This window comes from Manis javanica, chromosome 3, assembly GCF_040802235.1.
Source record: "Manis javanica isolate MJ-LG chromosome 3, MJ_LKY, whole genome shotgun sequence".
Classification (NCBI taxonomy): Eukaryota; Metazoa; Chordata; class Mammalia; order Pholidota; family Manidae; genus Manis; species Manis javanica.
In genome coordinates this window covers 85,416,547-85,443,676 of record NC_133158.1, presented here as the reverse complement: position 1 = coordinate 85,443,676, position 27,130 = coordinate 85,416,547, and the positions used below count along the sequence as shown (strand labels likewise).

Here is a 27,130-nt window from a genome sequence, read left to right as displayed (position 1 = left end):
GAATCCAAAACACTTCTATGTAGATTTCTTGAGGAGTGTGCCGTCCGTCTGTAGGGAAGCGATGAGGTGGGCATTGGCCTGTGGGAGGAGACCTGCCCTTCCTGCTGGAGCAAGAGGCTGAGAGCGGGGCTGACCCTTCGCAGCCGTCCCAAATTGGGCCATCACCTCTCAGCGTCTGACTGTTCTTCCAGCCAGCGGGTTACAGGCGCTGCAGCTCCGGAAGGGAATCAGGGCCCGCGTCACAGCATGTGTTACCCTTCACTGTGCTTACATTCCTCAAGGAGCTCGGCATGCTAGTACACTACCTTGGAACTTTTGTTTCTGCTTTTCATGATTATCATTTTGTTTTCTTAAGCTTGTAAAGAAAGGGAAGAGACAGACTGAAAATCAGCGAGGAATGAAAAATAGGGTGAGACTGAAGAGAGAAGAAATACAAAAAGAGCAAGGATCTCTTGATTTGTACACATACATTTTTATCTGCTCAGATTTCTGCCTCTAGATTCGTAACCTGACTTTGTTATAGTTTGGGGATCAGTGGGGAAATGTTTGTTGCTCATTTTAAAGATAGATCCTTGGTCCATAAAGAATTAACATCCCTTAGCACACATACTCTCAAAAGCAGGGGCCTACACAGATAGCCTATATTAATCCAAGTGAAGGTTTAATTATCCACAGTTACACAGAAAGCAACAAGCCTGGTGTTACCATACCTCCCCACTAGCCTTCCTGGCAAAGCAAGACACCTGAAGAGTACAATCAGAGAGGACCTTAGGCAAGATACGAGTTGTCCACACAGAAATTATCAGCACCTTGAATGGCAGCAGGGGGTAACCTGGCAGGTCATCAGGATTTCATTCCCAGCCCAGGTGATAGGAATGCAACTGACTTTTGGTTAATTTTATGCACCAGATGCTCCATAACTTTCTAATTGCTTCTTAAATGGTTACCTGTTGTCTGCTTCCACACCTTTATTGCTTGGGAACTCATTTCTTAAGAAATTAATTAGTCCATTTCTGTGTAGTTGAACTCCCAATTTATTTTTCCTTTATGTTCAATGTGTGCCTCTTCCTTTTGCCATTTGTCAATTTGTCTTGAACCCTTGCCAAGTGATGCTTTACTCCTCCATCAGCTTTTCCAGATAAATGTATTTTGGATGATTGACTCATTTCTTTGTGAAAAGTGAGCCCCTATGAAATGAGAGTCCTTGTTCAGGGTGTGGTTGATAAGCAGAGTTAAGAATCCCTGTTCATGTAGAATTCAACTTCTTGTGGGACAAGATAGACAATAAAGAAAAGAAATCAGAAAGGAGGGTAATATATTGGATGGTGATAAATGTTTTGGATGAAAATGAAACAAGCAAAAACAAATAGGAAATGCATGTCTGAATGAAAACAGATCTTACAATATTAAATTAGAAGATCAGGTGTCATGGGAGGGGGTATTTCAGTCAAGACCTGAAAGGGGTCAAATAAACTAATTACTTAAGTCAATACTATTTTATTAATCATTTGCACATGTTTAGCTCTTGTATTTTCTCCTAAAATGCCTTATGTTGTTATAATCCTTTTAAACTATTTAAAATTTAATAATTTTGATAAATAGAGATGTATCCTAGTCATTATTTCTATTTTGAAAAAACTTTATACTTTAAAGAAATTGTCCCAGTGATCTATGGCTTCACAATGAACTACCTCAAAATGTAACGGCTAAAACAACAGTTTTGATGTATATCACAGTGTCATGGGTTACAAACTGGGCAGAGCTCATGTGTGTGAATCTTCTGCTCTAGTGTTGACTGAAGCATTCGTCTAACATGAATCTAGTCTAGTCTGGAGGGTGTGAGGTGGTTTCACTTATGTCTGTCCCGGAGCAGATGGCTGCATAGCTGGGACTGTAGACGAAGAGCTTACACCTCCGCTCTCCAGAGTCAGAGACTCAGGTTAGACGACACCTTGTACGGCAACTCGGGGGCCCACAAAAGGTGTCTCAGGAGATAAAAAGCAGAGCCCAGCAGTTTCTTAAGAGTTGAGTGCAGAAACTGATATAGTGTCACTTCCAACATATTCTGTCAGTCAAAGCAGTCCCAGAGCTTGCCCAGATTCAGTGGAATGGAATAATAATCCCAAAGAATTTGTGACCATCTATATTAGTTTTCCAGGGCTGCCATAAAAAATTACCAAAACACTGCTGGCTTAAACAACAGAAATTTATTTTCTCACAATTCTGGAGGCCAGAAGTTAGAAATAAGGTGTTGACAGGACATGCTGAGCAAACCCTCTAGGGGTGGCTCCTTCCTTGCCGCTCCAGCTCCGGGTATGTCGTGCAGTTCCTTGGCTTGTGGTGACATAATGCCAATCTCTCTGCCTCCATCTTTACAGGGCCTTGTTGTTGTATCAGTTTGTGTCCTCTTGTGTCTCTACTAAGGATAATGTCGTAGCTATATAGCCCTTCCTAATCTAGTATGATCTCATCTTGATCCTCATCTGCCTTACATCTGCAAGACACTGTTTCCAAATAAGGTCACACAGTGAGGTCCTGATGGACAGAAACTACACTATCTATATTCTTCCACAAGGATAATGGTGGAATAGCCATGCTATATACATGGATGATGCAAAAATCAGAATATTAGGCCGAGAGCACTAGGATGCGTGGTCGTGCAAGCTTTGCTAGTTGAGAATCTGCTTACATACTATCCAGGAAACCACGATGCTCACTAGATATTTTCTCCTTTTTTTACAGTGACATGAAAAAGGTTGGTGTCACTGTGGTTGGGCCACAGAAGAAGATCATCAGTAGCATTAAAGTTCTAGAAACACAATCAAAGAATGGTCCAGTTCCAGTGTAAGGTGCTATTTCTGCAAGGAAGTGGTGGCTGTGAAAGATGCAGTATTGCTCTGCGACAGATGGCAATGCTGGACACACTGGTGGAAATTCCAAGCCCAATGAGACACTCAGATATGAGTACAAAAATGCCTTAAAATGGAAGTGAAAAACTCTTTTTTTCCCCCTATAATTTAGTAGACGGGCGGGTGGGTGTATTTTGTTTCGTAATTGCTTTTTTATATTAGTTGATGGGTTAAATTAAAATTCTTCAGCCCGAAATGAAGAACTAGCATAGACCTATTGATCATAAACTGACCATCATAAAAGCAAAACAAGTGAAATAACATAATGAACATAGTGGCTCTGTTTACTAAGGGCCACAAAAGAAAAGACTGGCGATATTTTTATACACAGAAGAAATCAGTAACAGGTATTTTGTTTCTTAAAAAGCAAGCAAAATAGAGGAAATTTATACCTCAAACTATCTGGCCATATTTACTACCCTTTTATTGTATTATTCTCTTTTATCTGTTAAAAGCATATAGAAATGAAGTTTGTAGTTTTTTTTAAGTACTACACATTTTTAAATTGTTAGCTGAAGTATCATCATGTAAAAAAGTGTCTTAATTTTGAAGAAAAGTACATATTTATTTTCTTTTGAATTTTTTATTGTTTTCTATTTATGCCTTGATGATTTAATTTGGATTTGTTACAGCCAAGTGCCAAATGCTCTCTCAAACTGTCAGCAGTAGGAAACACGGTAAGCTAGATATAGAGAATGAAGGGTTTCTTTCTAGATTTTTTTGAACCACCCACTTAAATGTATCTGTATCTATATCTATCTATCTATATATAGATAGATAGATATAGAAAGAAAGAAACCAAATTCTTTCCCTGTTTATATACTAACCAAATTTCACAAAGTCTGAATTATCCCATCCATTTTTGTCTCTCCATTTATTATAAACTTCGTGCTCCTAATTTAGTATAATATACTGGCTTGTATGTAATGAATTCTCAATGACATAACTGCTCTGCTCTGGTGCCTTGGAAACCATCAACTTCCTTCACTGGTAAAGAAGCTATGTCCAGGCTCCTGAATAAAGAATAGCTACACTGGAGAGAATGGGAATCCTATTTAGATTGCTGCATTAATTGGCAACACAGCCTATAGTCCAATGCATGAGTCAAAAAAATCACTTGCTGACTGGCTTTGAAATGTCACTTAATATCTTTGCTTAAACTTGTTGAGCTGTTTATAGGGAATGATGATAACTAAACTACTCATCTGCATCACTGGCATTTAAATTAATTAAGGAGTGTGATGACTGATAGCGGGTATTACTACCTTTAAGAGTCTCCCACTGAAATGCACTTGTACTATTGCTATATAACTTAGAAGCATTAAACTTCTTTGCATTTATTGATCATAAGATTTTCAAAATACCTGGTTATCTAGCAGATGACTCAGTCTATACAGTGGACATATCTTGCATTACAGGAACTTAGACTTACCATTCCATGAAGGACAACTAGGGGCATATTTAGGAATATTTGAAAAGGTATACCTGGTGTAGATCTAGCCACTAATATATCAGAAAGCAACTTTTTAATTCTATCTATATTCTTTCCAATGCTGATATGATCATGTCATGGGAATAAGAAAAACGTATGTCACAAGGGAAGAATGGATGATACAATGTGGCAATCTTATGCAAAATGAAACACTATACCGTTTATAATCACAGATCAAAATCCACAATCACTAATCTCTTGTAAATTAAATATAATATGGCTTTGGTTGTGTTCCTTCATATATGAGATTATTTCTTAAATTTCTGCAATATTCCTTACAGTCAAATCATTCTACTAGCATTCTGTGTTGGATATATAAGAGCATTAATTTTTAAAAATGATACATGCAATAATGAAGTTACAGATTTCACTTAAGCCTGCCAGAAGCAGCTAAATTTTTTTTTCAAATCAATCATTTTGTGTTGTAGAATGTTAGATTGAGGTCTAAATCTGGCTTAATCTCATTTTTTTTCCTGCACACTAGCACTGACTTTCTTAGGTACTATTCAAGCAGACTCAACAAAATCTGTGCATTTCATGAAATAGAGGTTGAGGATTTTTTAATCTATTTCCCTTATTTTGGCTGTGGTTTCCATTTGAAAGTAGAGGTTGTTTACACAGTGTATTGCTCCTCACTTTTTCACTATTTTTCTATCTGACCTCTTAGAAATTTACTTTACACAATTCTTACCCTGTACATATGTAAACATAACAGTGTACGATTCTTAACTGTGGGTAGAGGTACTAGAATGCTTATGGCCATCTCTTTGTACAGGAACTGCATTGACCTTCAATAAACATGAAACCACAACTCCTTTACAATATTGTGTACCATATTATCTGTTTTGTATCTTAAATTTGATTTACATATATTATTTATTTCTGGTAACGCTCCCATTTTATGCTATCAATTAAGCCATGTATAATAAATGTGACATGATTGGCAATATGTATTTACTTTAAACTTGTATTTTCAAAACACTGCTCATTTAGTTTATGTTGTACAATGCAGATGGCCTCTTACTAATGTAAAATGATTTGTAGTGGAAACATTTATATTTTTATAATAAACATAATGAAAATATTTTTTACAGATTGAAATACAGAAGTGGTCTTTGAAGCCTTTTTAAATATTATGAAAATATGCACTTATGCAAACAGCAAAATAATGAAATTTACATGTCACAAAGGATGTGCTTCTGTTTCTTCTTTCTCCGTTAGTGAGAAGGGATTCAAGTCATGTAATCCACATTTTTTTGTCTAAATCTTCTTATCAATAAGCTAGAAAAACAATCAGTAAATATGATCTCCATTATTAAAGGACACAACTGTAGTTCTCTTTTGATTGTAAGTGACAAAACCAAATAAATTTGTTTAAGGAAAAAATATAAATGTTTTAGCCCATGTAACTGCAAAGTCTGGAGATGAACTTCCTAGCTAATAAATAGATCTGGCACAACTGGGTCCAAGAGGAAATCTTCACTCTTTGTCTTCTTCACTTGACCCTATTTTTCTCCCAACTAAGTTAGTTTGCAAACTATATCTTCTCTAATATTGCTCCAGTTAATATAATTCTACCTTGTAATTCCTGTGAGATACTTAGCATCTCTCAGTTGTTCCAGGGGAAATCCTGGGGCCTTGCTTAGCTCCCAAGCCCTCTTGGGCAGGAGAATGAATTACTGAGATTGGCAAATTACTGTGAGAATGTATTACTGTGCTTGCCCTTAGAGGCAATGGATTGGGTCATTTTGAATTGATCATTTACAGGGATTAGAAGTGTCATATTGGTTACACCCAAAAGAAAATCAGAATATCATTTATGAAAAGAGACGAAATTTGGGACAGGCTAAGAAGACAAATAAAATTCAAAAACAAACAGTCATAACTGCAAATAATCCTCTAAGAAATACCTGATACTTTATATAAAGTAGATCCCTGGTCATCTGCAATCTACTTAAAGAAAATAATTACACATGAAAATCAAAAATTCTAACTCACAACATAAGGCAAGGATAAGACAAGTGATCAAGATTTTCATAGAAGTGGAAGTAGACAGGGAGAGGTCACAAACAAGACAGATCTGAGCTTCCCTGAGGGAGAAATAGCATTTGATCATTGCTGAGTGACATAGAGAATGATTTATAAGCAGATTAACTAAACAAAGGGGAAGAGGTAAAGAATATATATATTAAATAAATATCTTAATAAGCACTATTACAAGACAGGTATTTTGCTGTCATCATATACAAGTTGCCTCATTAAATATTCACAACAATCCTGTGAATAGATATTATTCAAGAGATGAGGGAATCAAGGCTCTGAATGTCAAAGTTACCTTCCCAAGGTCACCCGAGGAATTAGGTAAACAGATATTTCAAACTGTAATCTTCTTATTTGTGTTCTTTCCATAAACATAATTACTACTGTAATCTCATAAATATTCTGAGAACAGTGAGAGTGGCAATTAGCAAAAATGGTTTTGGGGGAGGCTGTAGGTTAAGTAGATGATATGATGTTAGAAGTATATTTTGATTGTAGGCATGAAGCTATCTATGCACTTACTCTTTGATAATGGTAATAGAATGCAAGAATGGAATATGTACAAAGATGTATAAAGAAAGGAGAATTAACAGAATTTAATAATTTGATGGGAGAATTGTTCAAAGGTAGGAATCAAAGTGAATCACAAGATGTAGGTCCTGAGTGTTTTTTCAAATAATGGCACATTAGTGGAAGGAGAGAATAAGGAGGATTTAGTTTAACATTATGAATTTGCTAAATTTATGATGTTAGACAAACCTTAATAAGTTCATAGATATATAATGAAGACATAAGTAAGAAGCTTTAGAAAAAAAATATTTCCAAGATAAAAGCTGTGCCTGACACTATGTAAAGATCTGCATATCTTTACTTGCCGTATATTTACATGTATCTTTATCTTGGATCATCCTTGTTGTGTTAATGCTAGCTGTTATAATAGTTACATCTCCAAATATCATCATCTTAAAATAATAAAAGACAAAGGTTTAAACACAGAATAATCCCAAGTAGCTGTTTACCAGCATTTGCCACGTGGCTTGCTAGCAATGATCTCTCTCACCCTCTCCATCTTATGGACTGTAAGGCTTTGGAATCCTTTGCTTCCAGCCTGTAAAATGGAAGGAAGGATTGTTGTGGCAGATTTTATGAGCCCTGCTTGTGAATGGTACACATCATTCTCTCTTTTCATTGACTAGAACTCAATCATATTGCTGTATTTAACTGCAAAAGAATGTGGAAGAAGGAGTGTGCCCAAATAGAGAAGGAAAGAGTTTTTGGACTCCATATATCAATCTCTGCCACAAGTCCTTTTTACTTACATGTACATAGTATGTAAGGGGCAGACAGTTCTAAAGGGCAATTAAGGAAACATCAGTCTCTTGCTAACTCCACCCATTTCTTATTCTCTACAGGCAACCATTTTTAATTTCTCTCATTACATGAATGTGATACTTCAATGAATGGCACCTGTATCTGCTATGGGCATTCACTGGTCACATCTCTTTTCCAGAGGGAACTTTCCAGGAGAGCAATTAAGTGACAACCTCAAACTGTTGTACTTTCAAAATCTCCAGCACAGTTTACACCAGGCCACGGAGCACAGAGGGACTTAGAGTCAGGCCAGTGCTTCTCAAATTGGGGATACCTCTGATAAGCAATCTTGAATCTCATCCCTGCGCAGGCTTTCCAAGAGCTGCACTACAGCCTGAGCTTCCTACATGATTCTCCCTCCTTTGCTCTCTCTGTCCGTTAAGTGTCTGACATGTATCTCAGTCTGAAAGCACCCAACACCTTGTCTTACTCCCTGTCCTAATCCTTCACAGGCATTTCACCAAAGCATTATTTTTCAGGTCTAATTCCTTCTTGGTGTTTGCTTCTCAAAGGTCCTAAACTGAAGCAATGACTCTCAAGTTGATACCTGAAAATTAAAATGCCATCCTTTATTCTTCCCTCTATTTCATTTTAGATCACCTACGCCATGAGGACGTCTTAGGAATGCCAACTCGGATTCTTTTCTCCCTCTCCCACCACAACTGCTCTGTTGGTTCCTCATTACTTGTCTGGATTGTCAGCGGAATCTCCTAAATAATGCATTGCTTCTAGTCCTGATACCTACAATATCAGCCAGACTAATATATTAGGGAAAATTTAATTTTTGTAGTTTCTCTTACAAATGAAAATGCCTCAGGGGCTGGCAGTTTCTATGAATGAGTAAAGCAAGTGAGAGAGTGGTGAATCATAAAATAGCCCTCATTCCTCCGAAAGCAACTTGTCAAGGACAGGGCTGCAAGATCCAAGGTGAATTCCTAATCTCTCAAGAGAATTCCCAATCCGAGTTTCTTTGAGAAACTTATATATTTTAAGTGTGGTAACCCATCTAATAATGGAGACACATCCAATGGGCTGAACTGAGCCTGCAGCTGCCCGACTTGTTTCTAGAATAGTGGATACCATTTAGTATTGGTACATAAAAACTGCCTTGAATAAAACCCTGTTTCTCTCCATATTCTTATGCCTGTCCAGTACTTCTTCACACTGCACACAACTGCACTGAACCACTTGTAGTTCTCTGAATATGCCACATGTTTTGTTTTTTATTCATCAGAGCCTTTGAACTTTCTGTTCCTTTGTCCAGAACTACCTAGCCAATCTCTATTCATTCTTCAGATCTTCTTATCTCCCTGGCTAGGTGTCCTTTTATTGTGCAGCAAAAGAGCCTTGTGATTGATCCTGCACAACATATCATTTTATATTGAAATGACCTCTTTTTTATGCCCCATCTCTACTTGTGCCTGAGGGCACTACGAACAGGAACTTGGCCTTGCAAACCACTGAGCTCCCTTGTGCACTTCAATGTCTGGTATAGAATGAGCATGGAAAACACTGAGGTGAGTTAAAGGTATTAAAATAATTTTTTTATCATATAATAAACAGAAATATCCCTGATTTTTTGTGTATGTGTTTCTTCGTAGGAAAAAGTGTAAATTTTCTTCAGGTCAATTAACCTAGTTAATTTTCTAGTTGTGTATCTTGGATTATTGAACATACTGCTTTCTTCCAGAACTGGTTCATTTTCATAGAATTTTGTGGACTCATTTCATTGGTCTCAATGATCCCATTTTTCTTAGCACAGTTAAGTCGTTTAAGCAGACACTTGAACCAGAGCTTAGCTATAAAAATTTAACAAGGTAAATGCCCAAGCTTTTCTGGTCCTTTTCTACTCTCTTACTATGTACAAATAATGTCAATATGCCTACTAAAAACCACCCTTCTTATGGGGCATCTGGGACACACATTCTATTAACCCAGGGGATCTAGACACAATTTGGAAAAATAAGTGATAGAATTAAATACACCATAAAATGAAGATTTTGGAGGTTTACAGAAGTCCTCACCATGAAATTCTCTGGGAAAAGCCAGTTACAAATTGGTGGTTAACAGTAACAATTGAAATCGCATTTTCCCAGTAAGTGGGCTTTGATATTTCTTCTTTTAAGAAAGATAATTTCTACTTAAATTAGAAATAGTAAAAGTAACAATAGTAATAAAAAGAATGAATAAAAATTTTAAATTTGCTTAATAATTTCTATCATATATATTCTATTTTCACAAAAAATGGACACCTAATCTAGGTGATGTGTGTGTGTGTGTGTGTACACACACATATACACACATGCTATTTATCTGTGCCAAATAATGATAATTATCAACAGCATTTACAATGTGCCAAGCACTTAATATATGTTATTTTTATCAGTTTTCCACAAAATCTTATGAAGTGAGTATGTTATTACCTACTTTATAGGTTGATGCTTAGAGTGGTTAGTCATCATACAGGTCATACAGCTAGCAAGTAGAAGAACTGAAGTCAAAATCAATTCCAGGACCCTTTCTCTGATGACTACACTCTATTACTTGTCAGCATAATATTAGTAATGAGGATAAAGTTGGAAGAACAATAATGAAATGCATTCTGAGTATAAGATCTTCAGTAGTCTCCATTTTGTCACATTTTAATGTGCAAGATACTCAGTGACTCTACTGTAGAGACATATTTCTACGGAATCCTTTGATTCTTACTACCACGGTAGAGGAAGGAACAGCAGTTACCCTTGATTTCATTTCTGTGAACTCCATTTCCAGAGCATGAGATTTGTTTGACATATGGTGAACCCTTCAAGTAAAAATGTTCCCTTGAACATTCAACAAACAATCTAATTTGGAAACACCAAATACCACAAGGAAAAAGTAGTATTTTTGTGTTATTTTCTGACAGATTTCCACACCAGTGATTTATGGAAGTGTGGTAGGTTTGGGATTCTTATCTGAAACCAAGAAAAAAGCCCTGCAGCTTTGAAGCCTATCACCCTCAATGATGGAAGACAAAACCTTGGAATGTTTGCTAAAATCGAGGATGAGAGAACACAGAATGTCATGTACTATCAAGAACTTACTGACTTTCATATGGTTCTCATTTATTCTCATACATGGCAAGTCTAAAGCCTTGGGAGGAAGCCAATACAAATTGTTACAGATAACACTATCTGAATTTAACTGCCATAGGTAAGCTTCATATAATAAATATATATTTCATATCAGCAACTCAGCAAACTCAGGAACACAGAAACAGAAAAAGACTCTAGTTAAAATTCTATTTGGATACTGTACTTCATGAATGCTCAATTTGCCAATATTATTATTTATCTGTGGATGGAGATCCCTTAATACTCATTTTCTTTTGTGTTTCTGACTGTAAAGATTTTATATGCATATATACTATATATACTGTATTTTTTCATACTCTTTGGAATATTGAAGTCATGTTACAGTGCTATTTTAGGGTAATACAACTGTTTCAATACCTGAAATAGAGTAAATTGTTCTATTTTCAAATTTTCAAAGACATTTTGAAAACAGGAATGTTTCTCTTTGTTTAATTGGCTGTTGTTTGAGGCATTATTTAAGCACAGAGATTTTGAGCATGACACTGCTTGTAATTTTTAGCTTAATAGAAATGAATTTTCTGTTAGATGCCTAACACAGTGCCTGGCATATAACAGGTAAGTAGGCACACAATAAGTATTTGTTGAATGAATTTTAAATGTATTGTTAGAGGACAACTGATTAATACTACCTTTCTCAACTACTATGGCATGGATCCAGTGAATAACATATTTTGATCCACTTATTTTGAAAACAATTTTGATCCACTTAGCTTAATGTTTATCTCATTTAGAGAGGGATATAGTTTTATAAAGGCAAGTCTAATTTAATACATAACCTGGTATGTTCATGGTCTGGCCCACAGAAGAAACTCATAATTTTTTGTTGAATGATAAATATTTTTAATGCAGTATCACTACAGGTAACAAAAGAATCCTATTATACCTTTTCCTGCTGTGAAGGAAGGAAATACAAAAGTGATAAATGACTTACAACATTTAAAGAATTAGTAAATACCAAGGCCAAGTATAAGACTAATTTTTGTTGAGAAATGCTTTCCTTTGAAAATAGCTTGCACATAAAGGAGATCAAGAAATATTAAAGCTAAGTTTTCTTGTTTTTGTTTTCAAACTGATTATTCCAGTTATTACGTGGTTATATAACATCACATAGTGGCTTAAAATACCAAGTTACTTAAAGTCCCTAATCGCTCATATTTTCTGTGGCTCAGGAATTCACACATGGCATAGTAGAGAGAAATTTTCTTTGCTCCATGTTATTTGGAAGACTAAAAGCTTGGGGGATGGAATCTTCTGAAGGCTCATTCAGTCTCATGTCTAGTTATAACTGTTGGCTGTCATTTGGGGACATAGCTGACCTATTAGTTGGAACACTGATACATGGGTCTGTCATTATGACCTGGGCTTATTCACAACATGGTGGCTATTTCCATATATAAGCATTCCAAGGAAGAGAGTGGAGAAAGAGCTATCAAAAATTGTGCAGAGTCTGAGATTTTATCCTATCTGTAAGACAACAAGTAGTTTGCCTATCATACTTTTATGGATAGTGGTGGATGACGTGAGGAAAATATAAGGACAGTGGTGGAAGACATTGTTTCTGAGTCAGAAACAATGGGCAGTTTGGAGTAGTCAGAGTGTCATTATTTTCATGTGCTGGTTCTCCAAGCACCAATTTTTACATAGGAATGGATTTTTTCTAAGTTTTCTTTGATGCCTCTTATCAGCATTTTATAATTTTCACCATAGAGATCCTGTATAGGTTTTGTTTAATTTACACCTAAGTACTTCATTTCCTCTGGTGCAATTATAAATGATGCTGTGGTTTCGATGCCAGTTTCCATGTGTTCAAATGGTTGATTTTTTGCTTTGATTTTGTATCTTGCTACCTTGTTGAACTCACTTAGTAGTTCTAAATTTTTATTTTTTGTAGATCCTTTGGAAGTTTTCTGTGTAGACAGTGATGCCATCTAAAATTCATGACAATTTTAGATCCTCCTCCCCGAGCTGTATGCTTTTCATTTCTTTTTCTTGCATTATTTGACTAGCTACAATTTCTAGTAGTATGTTGAGTGAGAGTGGTGAGCAAGCATCCTTGCCTTGTTCCCAGTCTTTGGAGAAATTATTCAGTCTTTTACCATTAAGTAAGATATTAGCTATAATTTTTGGTAGATTCTTTTTATTACTTTTTTGTAGTTGAGGAACTTCTCTGCTTTTAGTTTTTGAATTTTTTCATGAATGGGTGTTAGAATTTTTCAAATATTTTTTCCTGTCTCAATTGGTATGATCATGTGATTTTCTTCTTCAGCTATAGAGATATATTGATTGATTTTTGAATATTGAACCAGATTTGCATCCCCTGACCAAACTCCCTTGTTCACAGTGTATAAATATTTAATACATTTCTAGATTCAATTTACTAAGGCTTTTTTGAGAATTTTGTGCTTAAGTTAATGAGACATATGTAGATGTAGATTTCTTTTTTTATTTCTTTATTTGTTTCTTTGTTTTGCTTGTCTTTTGGTATCAGTCTTCATTAAAAAGATTGAAAATCATATCCTTCTCTTTTATTTCTGGAAGAAATTGCATAAAATTATGTTAATTCTTCTTTAAGTGTTGATATAATTCTCTAGTGAAATTATGTTGGTGTGATTAGTTTCTCAGGAGATTTTAAATTACTAATTCAATTCATTTAATGGCAATGTAACTTTTTAGTTTATTTCACTTTGGTTGAGTTTTGATCATTTGTTATCTTTGAGAAATTCACCTATTTGAATAGATTTCCAATTGAGTGTAAAGTGCTTTGTAGTATTCCCTGTCTTTCTAATGGCTAAGGAGTCTGGAGTAATATCACTTGTTTCATTACTAATATTTATAATATACATCTTCACTATTTTTAGTTATATTAATCTTTCTAGATGTTTAACATGTTTATTATTTGTTTTTTCTTCTCAGAGCAATATTTTTGTTTCATTGATTTTCTCTACTGCTTTCCAGTTTTGGTTTTTGTTGGTATTTTCTCTTATCTCTATTATTTATTTGCTTTTATTTGCTTGGGGGAATGTTTTTTCTATTTTTCTAGTTACTTGAGGTAGGAACTTAGATTATTGATTTGAAGTCTTTTCTCTCTCAAAATAACTATACAGTAATATAATTTTTTCTCACTACCTAGGCACATCTCATTAATACTAATACCTTTTGTTTTAATTTTCAATCAGTTCTATGTATATTTCATTTTCTTTGAAACTTACCCTTTTAAGCATGGATTATTTAAAAGTGTATTGTTTAATTTTTAAATGTTCGTTCGTAGATTTTCTTGTCTTTCTGCAGTTGATTTCTGGTTTGATTATATAGTAATTAAAGAACATATGCTATATTATTTCTATTCTTTTAAATTTGTTGAGGTTTCTTTTGTGACTCAAAGTATAGTCTATCTTGGTGAATGGTCCATGGGAACTTGTACACAGTGGATATTATGCTGTCATTGGATGGGGTATTTTTATCAATGTGTATTAGATAATCTTGGTTTATAGTGGCTTTCAGTTTTTCTATATTACTGCTTACTTTTTCTCTATCATTTCTCTCCAGTGGAGTTTTGAAGTCCTCAACAAAAATTGTGAGTTTGCCTGTTTTTTCTTTCAACTCCATTCATTTTTGCTTTATGTATTGAGAAGCTTTGCTTAGTCTTCTTGGTAGATTGATTCTTTCATAATGTAATACTTGTCTTTGTTCCTACTAATTGTTTCATCTGATATAAATATAGTCACTCCTGCTTTTTAAAATTAATTTTTGCATAATGTGTTTTCTTGTATCATTTTATTATAACATAATTATGTCATTATGTTTGAAGTGAGTTTTCTTTCAACTCCATAGTGGGGTCTTGATTTTACATCCATTTTGTCAATGTCTACCTTTAAATTGGTATATTTAGATGATTTATTTGTGAAATAATTATATTGTGGCTTAAGGTCTGTCAATTTACTATTTATTTTGTTTTTCATTCTGCTCTTTCTCTATTTTTGTCTTCCTATAACAATCTTTTCTTTAGAATTATCTTTTTGGTTATTTTTAATGTTTTTTAGTTTAGCTGTATAATTTTGTTAGTAATTGCTCAAGCAATTATAACAAACGTGTAAGTTTGAACATACATATAAATTCTCATAATGTTTAAGTGAATAAATGAGTCTGTTTTTCACCTCTACTAAATAAGAATTGGTCTAGATGTTTTCCATAGGTCTTTCCTGTGGTAACATCTTGTAATATGTGGTTAATATTCAGGATTATAAATTTATTTTCATTTGAAAATTATAGTGTTATGTGTGGAAAAATAAAACCCGAGAGCCTTGCTACATATTTTGATTTTTAAGTTAGAAAGAATTCATATATATAGACACACAAACACACACATATAAATCCATTAAAATACATTTTTAACTGGTCATTTTTTTAGTAGGAATTAAGATAAAAGATGACTTATTACTCATGCTATTGAGCAGAGTCTTTTGAACTGGTCTGTTCAGAGTTTAAGGAGTTAATTGAAAACAGCTCAGTATTCTGTTGGTTGGTTATAATAATTCTGGATTATTTGGCACATGGGAGGAATTGTAATGGTTCTTCCCTTTTCCAGAAAAAATCGCAGTCATTTATTGTTGTATTGTTTGTACCTTTGCATATTAATAAAAGCATCAATGGCTTTAGAATGTGTAAAAATCACTTGTAATATAAGCTCAAAGCTGTGATTTGCTTAACTGGTTGTAGATCAATGAACAACAGAGACAGCAGAAATGAGAGTGTCAAATTAGCTGAGCTATCTAACAGTGCTAAAAAAAAGCTGAAAAGTCCATGCACTTATGCAATAGAAGCAGATAATGTGGTTTTTGTTTGTATGATTGTTTTGAGATATCAATTCTGTGTCAGGCGTGATTTCAGGTAAAAATGTAATGAAGATGGGTGTTGAAGCCTGAAAAACTTCTGGTTCTTTTTGACTCCATCAAGAGTTCAGCTATTAAGATAATTTGCTCTTCCCACCATCAATGTGTCATTAAATAAACCCACATTTTTTTGAGTGAGCTGCATTTTTCTTTGTTCTCTACGTTCTGAGTAAAGGGCACTTTTAGTCACTACACTACACTTCTGAAAGATTGGCCAAAACAGCCTATATTTGTATGTTCCCAAGTGTTCTGAGCACTAAAGGGCTTTTTAAGAGTGAATATTTTGAATGAATAAGTGAATAGATGTGAATATAATCAGACATTATATATCAGTGTAAGTATTTCCTGTTACATTTGTTAAAAAGTCTGCGGTGAAAAGGAATCGGCACTTAGAGTCAAACAAACTGAGTTCAAGACCCTTAGCTGTTTTTTGTTGTTGAACTTAGTACTGACTGAATTCTAGAAATTCAGTTTCCTTACCATGTATATAAAAATAATTATGTGAATGAAGTTAACAGAGTTGGGAGGATAAAACAACATATTGTAGGTAAAGTATTTTCCTCAGTTTACCTACTCACATAGTAGTTTTCCTTTCCTTATTTACTTATGGTAGTCCAGTGAAAAGCCTGGTTTTAGGATTTACATTCATCAGAATTGAACTCTGAAGGAAGTGTGCTCAAAAGGTAAATTTTGGGAAGCCATTTGGAGCAAATGTTAGATGCTTAGCTAACTCTGATAACATTTTTGACATTAAAATTGATCAATAATTGTTTTCAAAATACAGAAAAAGCCTTCTCCTATTTCTCATTGCTAACAAAGTGACTTTTTTTTTTGACATGTGAAGTATGTAATAATGAAAATTATACAGGGTAATTAGCCTCCTGCAGTAAAACAGAATTTGTTGACTTTCAATGGAAGCTACTTCTTAGGCCCAGCTTAAATAATACAAAACTTAATTTCCATTTCCTGGTTTTAAATTATAAGCCATATATTCCTAGTTTACAGTGGACTACATATATTTATAGGGCTGGAAATGTTTCAAATGAGTAGATACTAAGTGTGTTGTCTCCTCCATTAGCATAGTTTCCTGCTATGTAGGACACATAAATTATTAGATTTAGTCTGAAATGGTTAAAAATGTTTCCAATTTCTTTTAACAATTAAAAGGAAAATGTGAGGCTCTGAGATCTGATTCATTCAGCAAATTTGTATTCTGATTAAAAGAACTGTTTGATGTTAAACAGTAAGGGAATGGAAAAAAATGGACCAGCTATTTGATTCAAAGTGGTTGGTAGGGAAGAAAATATGGCTCTTATGCAGGGTTTTAGCCCTGTGTAGCTTTGTGATTGTATTTGTTTACCCATGGTGGAAATCTCCTTATTAAATTGTGGGCAAGAGACCCTTTTATTGGTTTTCCTAACAGAAACTGCTTATTTCAGGAAGCATTAGATTAAAATGCTAGATGCAGATCTCTGGAGTTGATCTCATAACAGAGTTAGAGCACATTGACTTGATTCTTAGACATGTGCAGGAGACAGACAATTTTCCAAAGGGCTGGATGCAATTTCTTCTTTTAGTTATAAAACCAATTTTAACAAACTTTTTTAGTCTTAGTAAAGATAGGGACATACTCATCAAAAGATGAAGTTTAATAAAGCCTCTTCTTCATTTTAATTTTAGTCGTGTGCATCAACTAAGCCTTACATTACTATAAAACACTACTTAAAAATAAAAATCTTGTTCTGTACATACAGATGAGCCATTGTTAGTGGGTATGCTCTTATTGGCTGTTATACTATCAACACTGTTATCAACATGGTGCTGATTTTGTGTTTTTGTTTTCCCTTCTCCACTGCTAGCTATGCATTACTCTTGTTCTTGCGCCAGTTGGGCCATACATCTTGTGTCCTAAACCATATGGAGCATGTTTTTGTATGAACTCTCATGATTGAGGACATCTGTCTCAGCCCCTACATTTGCCTTTAGGGTATCCTTGCATCAGTTAATGATACAGCTTAACAGCATCTTTTTTTATCACGAAGTTTGCCATATACAGCTTTACTGGGGATTCTACTGTTTTCATTACTAAAGAAGCATATGAAGAGTCTGTATTGTATCTTTTTTTCTCTTCTTTTTTGCTTTTCTTCCTCTCTCCTTCCCTTCTCCCTTATTTTTATTAATATTTACTGGGTGTCAACCATGTGCTAGGCAGAGAGTATGATATTTCAAATTGTATGTTTTTCTTTCTATAAAGATCATCTGCAATTTCTAAGTGCAATTCATTTTTGCATTCAATTTCTTATTTTGAGTATAATTTGGATGCCCTAGTGTATGTGTTACTTTTTTGTATCTTTTATTATAAATAATATGATTCAGATTCAACTTTTGTAGACTTTTCTGAAAAATATTCTAAATGACTCTGTCTAAAATGTCCATAATGCTTCATAAGTTAACAACTCAAATGTTAATAGTTCTAGTCTGAAATTCTACTAATAATTCCTATTTTATAGATGTTTGTCATAATTTAGTCATAGGTATATATCATAAGTATTAAAGTCAGTTTCTAATCACTTTTAAGTGGTTATAGTAACTCTAAATAAATAGGAAGTACAGTGATATATCATTGGTACTCTCATAAAAACTAAGAAACATAAAATATGCAAAATTATTAAATCAATTACATGTTATTGATTTTTAATTTATACTTTGTAAGATATCGATTTCTTTCTTGATTCAAAGATAAACTTTATTGAAAAATACCTGAATAATGTAAACTGCATGGCAGACTTTTGTCTCAGTATTTCTTTTCTCAAGGGTGAATTGTCACTAGTCTCACTTATTGCTAAATGTGTGTTCAGTTATGTTTCCATATAATTCCGAATCATAGAGGTGAATGTATTTAGACAGTCTCAGTGAAAGCATATTGACTAGTGATTTGGAAATACTAATATTTATTTACTCTTCCTAGTGCTTCTATTTACTTTTCATAATGTGTAATATTTGTTCAACAGTTATATTATTGAACATCTATGGATGTGCTGGGAACTGTGTGTAATACCCTAAGATACAGAGGTGAGCAAGATGTTATCTGTACTCTGGAGAATCTACTTGTGGTTAGTATGGAGAGGAAGATAAAGAAAAAAATGACAGATTTTGTTTTTAAGGGTGTATTTTCTTTAATAGGATGTATGTAAAAATTAGCATGTTTTTGTGCCAGTCAATGATGTGAAGATATTGACATTCCCAAAATGCAAACATAATTCTGCACTATAACTTATTTTTTTACATAGCATTATTAAGGTACAATTTACATAGCATAAAATCTATCCTTTTGAAGTGTATACAATTGTGATGCTTTTTAGTGAATTTTCAGTCAGGCTACCATCACCACCATCCAGTTTTATAATACTTTTCTCACGTCAAAGAGTTTCCTTGTGCACTTTTGCAGCCCCTGTTCACAATCCCAGCTCCAAGCAACCACTCAGATGCTTTATATCTCTTTTCGATTGATTTTCTTTTTCTAGAAATTACATAAAAATGCAAAGATACATAATGTAGGCTATAACATATGGAGTTTTGTTAAAAACTTTTTCGTGTTTCTCAGCTTCTGTTTTGCTAGGAAAATTGTACTTCAGATGGCATTTTGAAATATGGAAGATGCCTTTTGACTAATAACTTTCAGGGTACCAACTTGAGCTTGGGCAGCTTGGCCAAGAAACCCACCAAAAATCTTCAGAGAAGAAACAATGGAGGTGTAGGTATGGGACATTTTGACATTGCATTAAAAAACCCTGTTTTTCCAATATTACACCATGCAGAGGCAATGCCATACAATATGACTGCCAGTATTGAAGTTCTCAATTTTTTAAAGAATGACTCCTTTGCAATTTTGATTTTAAGTCTTCTGGTAAAACTAGAGGGACTAATATTTTATTTACTGCCTTTTGTGAGTCAATACTGCACAGAAAATATTTCTTTCACTCCTTTACCATAATTAAGGTATAGATATTATTTTCTTCATTTTATAGATGTGGAAACTGGGCCTTCTAAAAGCACAGACGTTTATATAATGGCACAGCTAGTAAGTGATAACAGATCTTAAAGCAGGTCTGTCTAATTCTAAATCCACTGCTTTACTTTCTCAGAAAATTGAAATACTTTAACATTATAAATTCAGTGGTGTCAGTGGATATTTTTTCTGGTGTTGCTTAATGGTTACCTTAAAACATAAAACAACCCTTAGCACACAATGGAGTTTCAATTAACCAATCAGCTGGTTAGTCATTTCAACAGTTATTAAAAACTATGCTAGTTACCTAAGATTAAATATAAGAATAAGAAATGGAATAAATGTCCATATAGTTTTCACTTGTTCTTAAAAATTTCCCCTCTTAATGTATCTCAAATTACAGGAAATTTCTACTTTAAAATTTTTAAAATCTACATCTGAAAAAGTAGACCTCTCTCTCTGCCTTTCCTAAAGCAAAATTTAGGCCACACTGCTGTGCCAGTTATACAACTTCTATTTGGTACACAGATGCCATTATTGTTGTTTTCCTTTTTAACTACATCACAACTACCACTATTCAATTATTTAAATTTTTGAGAAGTAAATGCAATTAAAATACATTTAAATGCAATCTGAGACTGTTGGGAAGTAATGCTGTTAGAACAGAATTTCCAATCTGGCTTACTGGAAATTTTTAGCAATAACTAAAATTTGAGCGTGTTTCCATCTGCAAGATTTTCACACACTTTTTATCAGGTACTAGATAAACACTGAATGTTAATGCCATCAAATTTTGCTGAATTGGTGTTTGATATAACTCCTTTCATATTAAAGATTTCTCCCACTTAACTTCACCAGAAGTAGTGTTTTCACAATGCATGGTAATGACAAAGGAATGACAGGAAGAGAGGGAAGTGCCATCAGGTTCAGAATCAAATGTAAAAAAAAGCAATTTTTTTCCTATCAGTTATCTTTTCCATTCCAGTAAAGAAAAATGAATGCATCTCCAAAATGTTTTTCAAAATTTAATAAATTCTTTATTTCCAGCTTAAATTAGAGACTTTACTTCTGAAACTCTACGGGTGTATGTATATTAACATCATGTTAGAAAAGACATATATTATATATCGGATGTATTTGACTTGTTACTAAAAGTTCACTGTCAAAAATATGCTGAGGTAATTGACCCCAGCAATTGAACAAGTGTATTAGTAACTAACACTCATAACAATATTTTGTGCCTAAATTTTTATATAATTCTCTCATCATCGTTCATTTTTTCCTCTTTCGTTTATTTACTAGGAGTTCGAAATCAGATGGTAGAACCACATCATTAAACCTACCATTCAAAACCCTTATCAAGATAGCGGAAATTTAAAAATGACTTATGCATGGATGTGGTGCCTGAGAAGCAGACAGAAACCAAAGGGTGTTTCTATATGCCTTCCAGTAGGAATGAAAAAACGGAAGTTGTCTCTGCTCTTAGAAGATGGTTAAGGAAAAAGTGAAACCTGAAACTAAGGAAACAAAAGTTTAGACAAGATAATCCCAACATCAGAGAGAACATTTGTCACTGTCAGAACTCCAAAGAGCAATAAAGCTTTAAGCCATTTCATGGACCCCAGGCCTCATGGTCTAGTAATTCTTATGTCACCAAACCATCTTATGATCTATGTGAAATTACAGTGTGTCACCACTCTACATCTGCAGTCTTAATGTTTCCGTCCTTTGATTGCATGACAAGAAACTCTTGAACCAGAGCACTCCACTTCACAGGAGTTGGACAGAACCAGCTGCTCATAATTTTGGAATTTTTATAAGGGCTTTTTAGTTCCAGAATCCTTGTCTTACTGTATCCATTTTCAGAATTCTTCAGGAAAAATTCTTGGCTGTGTCTTAGTACCTTAAACATTTTTTAAAATGCTGAGAAAGATTTCCAAAGTTTCCCATAGACTCACTGTCTTCCTCCATTGTTTCTTCAGTTGTATAAGAGTTATGGAATCTAGAAAGTGACCACTTAAAATAATATTCACTGATTTCAAAACAAAACATTTTTAGATGGGTTCATTGTTCCCCCCAAAATGAACAGTATTGTCTAGATATGACATTTACCAAAACTGATGTCATAATAGATTATGCATGTACTTTAAAAATGTTTTGGTTGGGAAGCATCAAAAGGGATTGTTGACTGCTTTTATTGGGTATGAACAAACTAAGGGGAGCTTAGAAATGTAATTGAAGGAAAAATAAATTTCAAATTATACATAGGTGTTCAAAACTCTTTGGGCCCACTTTTGCTATACCCTAGGATACAAATTTATGGAAGCTCTTTGATAGCTCTATAAATGGTTAATGATATTTTATTTGTCATTAATTTTCCTCCTACAGCACAGCAAATATGTGACAGAATTTATTGTTCTGTTAAGAACAGAACTGATACCTGATCAGCTGCTTGTAAGGAGAGCTATGCAGTTTACATGTTTTGTCCAATATTTTTCTGTGATACCTAGACTTTTTGTAATATAAAGGTGTTAGATATTAAATCAGGGTCATTAGGAGCACTCTATGCAAAAGAAAAATAGAATTCCTGTAGTCATAGACCTGTGTGGTCTATGGTAAAAGGTTTTAATGCCATTTGTGCTTCCATTTTATTTTTTTTCTACTTCTGTAGAAAAAGACTAGTTACAACAATTTGAGTTACAGTTGATTCATTTCCAAGGATCACAGTAAATGTGTACTGCAATAATAATTGCTAAAAATTATGTATATTTAAATGAAAACACAAAGGAATCCTGGCTGGGGAAAAGATACCAGTTTACAGAAAATGATCAGCTGTAAGAAAGCAATAGTGGTTTTGTGACTGATTAGATTTAGATGTTCTATGCCTCTTATTGGTGAATCTCAATTCTTCTTCTTTGTTAAAGTGTCTGGAAAGTGCTGCAGTAAAACATCTGTTTAACTGTGCTTATTCTGCATCATTCAAATTTGACCACAAAGTGCTTTTCACTGGTATCTGTTTTGTAGTACACATGCCGGGCAGTGCTATTCTGTACTGTACTGAATCAGAGTGCCACATTTTGTGCTGACATGATGGCCAAAGGCTGAAATGTATTTTTTAATTTGTTGTGTGTTTAAGTTTATAAACTATATGATAAAATATGCAAGGCCCCCTGATTAACAAGGGGATTTGTTATCTGTTACAGTGTGTACAACTTTTCTCTTTTTCTAAGGTGTTACGTATGCCTCTTCAGGGGAACTATTAATTCAACAGGAAATTTTACGACTATTTTTCCTGTTGTCATGCCCAAGTGAGAGGAAGTTAGGATTTCTTAGAAGTAGCTTAATCAATGAGAATAGAATTAAATACCCATATTTCCAATTCCATCTAATACAGAACACAATTTTATTTCATCATACCTAAATGTCAGTTTGGTGTTAATATATGCCCCTTCAATGTTCTATATATAATACAAAATGAATTTCTCTGAGGAGAACATGAATTATCTCAGATATGATTGCTCTTATGAGACATTTTAGAGCTTCATACCAAGAAAGTGTTAAGTTGCCTTGCAAAAAGCTGAAAACAAATATTAAATTTTCATCTGATGGAAAGGTAAAATTATTAAAGATAAACTTGAAAATAACTCTCTTCAAATAGAGGAATACTAAGTTTTCTTTGGAGTGAGTCACTTTACCCTGAAATAATTCTCAAAGACATTAAGGGTAGACCAGCTCCAGACAGAAGTGCCTTCAGAGGCATGGGATATCAGTCCTCCTGGGCAGGACTGACTTAGGAATGGTTCCAGGATGAAGTTGCTTCATGTACTGTTATAAAGTATTAAATGTGATACTCCTCATGTCAGGGAAGATTGGCTTAGCTTCCTCTGCTTGCTCCAGCACTGATGCAATGCCTCTCTGATGACTTGTTTAGTTGTCTACCAACTAAACAAGTGACTGCTTAAGTGTTCTGATATTCTAGGAGGCCTGGAAGAAGGGAAAGAGAAGAAGTAGGAAACCAGGCTGTTTGTGCCAGTACTGACTTCAATTTCACTTCAAGAATGGCAGAAATTAGGATGAGCAATGTTCTTTCTGAAGCCATCAGCAAGCAGGTGATTGTACTTTTCTGCTCATGGATTAGACCTGTGGCTCTGGGGCCACCTGGATCCCTGTGGGGAATGGGCCTGCATCCCAGGGTGTGAGACACAGAAAAAAATGGAGTCAGAGGGTTTCTGACCATTGTTTAAATACAGCTACCCAGTGCTGGTTCATTGGCTGGCAACCTATATGAGTATGTTTAGAATTATGATTTTTGAAAGTGGAAACGCAAGTGTGGCACATGCAAGTGAAATCAGAATCAGTATGAGGGAACGGCATCTTCATTTACACAAATTCTTCCCTAACTATTCTAACTATCTATTACTTTTGACCTTAGCCTGACCTTTTTTAAATCCTGTTGCCACAAACTAAGGCAATGAGGTCACCTCAACTCTTCCTGACAGCTTCCTGCTAATAGTTTAGATCCCTAAATAGTTCTGCATGTTTTCCAGGTTGTTTAAACCAGACCAGATAGTCACCCTAAGGTATGCAATATAGATGCCCTAGTAAGGCTCTTCATGGCTAGAAAAGTGACAGGTGGTACTTATAAAGTCGAACTGAAATATGTCTAATTTTGTCACAATGTTTGGCAAAATTACTATTAAACATCTTCAAAGAGATTTTAGTGATTACAAGCATTCTCTAACCAGGAGCATGGTCAATGATAGAAGTAAAACTACTTGGATGAAGGGAAGACGTGAGTTAATTTATATCTACGTTATCAGAGCTGAGCATGAGAATATTTTCATACAATGTATTTTATTGAGAATAACACATGATATAAAGAGAAGACTTGTGTTTGTTTTTCAGTGAAGCTAATTCTATCTCATTTTTATTCTATATCTTCAGGCAACAGGGTACAGCTGGCTAGTGACCTCTTGCAGAAATACTGAGCAGAGTTCTTCACTTGTCTAATATAAGAGATAGTGTATTATACAGGACTAAGGAACATTAATCATCATGACAGAGAAAGATAAAGCATCTAATAACTGAGTGATACCATATGTAGAATCTTTCAAAAATATTTAGTACTTCACCCTATATAATAGCTATCTTAGTTTTATCTGCATCCACGTTTTTTGGTGTCTTGTTGTTGAAATCAACAATATAAATTCAGTGACTTCCTGAACTTCTGCTAGCAAAGATCTGATTTATGGTTCTAACAGGGAATAGATATGAACAGGCAGAAGCCAAACCTTTATTTTCAAGTAGCATCAAGCCAGACACAAATCAGTCATATCAGAGCTTGCTGCAATATAGACATGGAGCTGTTCATGGAAAATAGGATGCTTCCACATATCATTTTTATCTTACATCAGGAGATGTAAGTGATTCCAGTCATCTTTGAATAAAGCTGTGCAGAATGAAATATGTATCACTTTGTTTCAAAACAAAATTAACCTTTCAAAAACCTTTAAACCCTATCAAATATAAATTTTCCCTGATGCACATGTAAGAGAAAGAGGATTTCCCAGGCATGAAAGTGTGAAAACAATATGAGCTATAGCATTTTTAAAAAGTCCTAGAGGATACCACCTTCAGGTTGAAGAAGCACTTAATAAACCTATTCACTCTTGGCTTTTGAGAGCTTTAAATGTCAGACGCTAGTGCCCAAACTCAAAGGACATCCTGATTATGTAGGGAATTACCTCAGAGGCATAAGAAGTAAGTTCATAGTAACAGAGTATTGTTTTGTCAAAATATAAGATAAATCCCAAGAGCAGCATATTGCCACGTGTGTTCTATTTGATTAAAATAGATATTTGATATTCGATTAAAATGCTTCATTTAGAAATAAGCTTTCATAACCTCACAGGGTTTTGTCACTTGCAAGAGGCACAGACATTTTTCTAGACTTTGTTATCACACACCGACAAAATTCCTTTCCTCTTGTGGGGATAACCTCGGGGTGCGTTTCTGTGTGTACTCTCCCCGCATCCTGCAGCTGCGCCGGGACAAAACTCATCTGAAAGGCAGCAGGATGCCTGCCAAAACCAGAGCTCGTGCTGCCATTTGTTGACGCAGCCGCTAGGGTGTTGTGAAAAAGGGTTCTCAAGCCCCAGAATTCTTATTTTAGTAAATTCTTTCATCTGTTATATTTTTGCAGTTCAAATTAGAAGAGTTTGCTGCTTGTCTAATACAAGGTGAAGCATTACATTGAACTGAAGAAATCCACACAGTGACAGGGATACAGTGAAAGCACAGACTTCCATGTAATACCTGAGCGATACCACATGCAGAATCCTGAATGTTTACAAAACTGTGTGGGTGGGTTCATGGAATCAGGCCTTTCCCCGAATTTGGAGACCTGTTTACAGCTGCACTCAAGTAGAAAGGGAAGTATCACTGGACTTGATCAAAATATTATTTGGGAAAGGACAATGGGTTTTTAATCTTCAATCTAAAACCAGGATTAATAATCAAGTTTGTTTTTCCTATTTCTTCCTTGGAAAGTTTAATTATTGTGTTGCCATCTTGCACTTGACTTCAGTTTTGTATCCTTTGTGAATAAACATGCATTTTAATATCCTTTGGCATATTAAGGGGTTTATATTGAATTTTTTTAAAAATGTGGTAGAAGAATTGGCCAAATAAAACCTTTGCGAGGCACAACATGGCTATAAAAAATGTTTTGTAGGTGATGATAAGGGTGTTTGGCTTTATCCTTCTTAGACACAGGCTCATGTCCTTCTGTTTGCGAGGGGAGGAAGCTGGACATCCCGTTTGTCCCCACCGCCCCTGGAAGAGGATGGTGAAAACTGCTTAGAGAGGCTGTGTTACGGATCCTTATGCTGATTCAAGGTGTGTTTACAGTTGATATTTTTAAATATGAAATGTTGTAAAAGAAGGTGTTTAGAAATGTCCATGAACTCACTGTTCAATAATCATTCAGACACTTGTTTTATCCTAGACTTATGAAAATGTTTTTAAGGACCTTCACAGAAGAGGATTCCAGATTTAATAAGCAATTTATTTTACAGTTCAATTATCACGAAGTACATGATACTATCTGACATAAAGCCTTGAAATGTAAATTGATTCCTTATCTTTGATGTACAACCTGAGTGGTAATAGGGAATTACTTATCCATACTCCTATAAATATTGGTAGTGTTTTAAGGTCTCAATTAGCATTCAGCTACCCATGCAAAATATCCTTAGTCACTTTAGAATCTTCAGTTTTTGTTATTT

General features: G+C 34.5%; 1 protein-coding gene and 1 long non-coding RNA gene across 6 annotated transcripts in view; one reads left to right on the top strand and one right to left on the bottom strand.

The window, feature by feature from the left end:
• The window catches only part of EPHA3 (EPH receptor A3), a 371,224-nt gene extending 365,424 nt beyond the window's left edge, over positions 1–5,800 (top strand). For 3 of the 5 annotated variants that reach the window (XM_073231799.1, XM_037001725.2, XM_037001723.2), the window contains one exon: positions 2,743–5,800. In XM_073231799.1, the coding sequence (XP_073087900.1) occupies positions 2,743–2,848 (106 nt within the window). In that variant the 3' untranslated portion in view covers positions 2,849–5,800. The remainder of the gene's footprint in view (positions 1–2,742) is intronic. The other 2 variants (XM_037001722.2, XM_037001726.2) reach the window with 1 other exon arrangement.
• The window catches only part of LOC140848418 (uncharacterized), a 209,720-nt gene that overhangs the window by 49,574 nt on the left and 133,016 nt on the right, over positions 1–27,130 (bottom strand). The window lies entirely within an intron of this gene.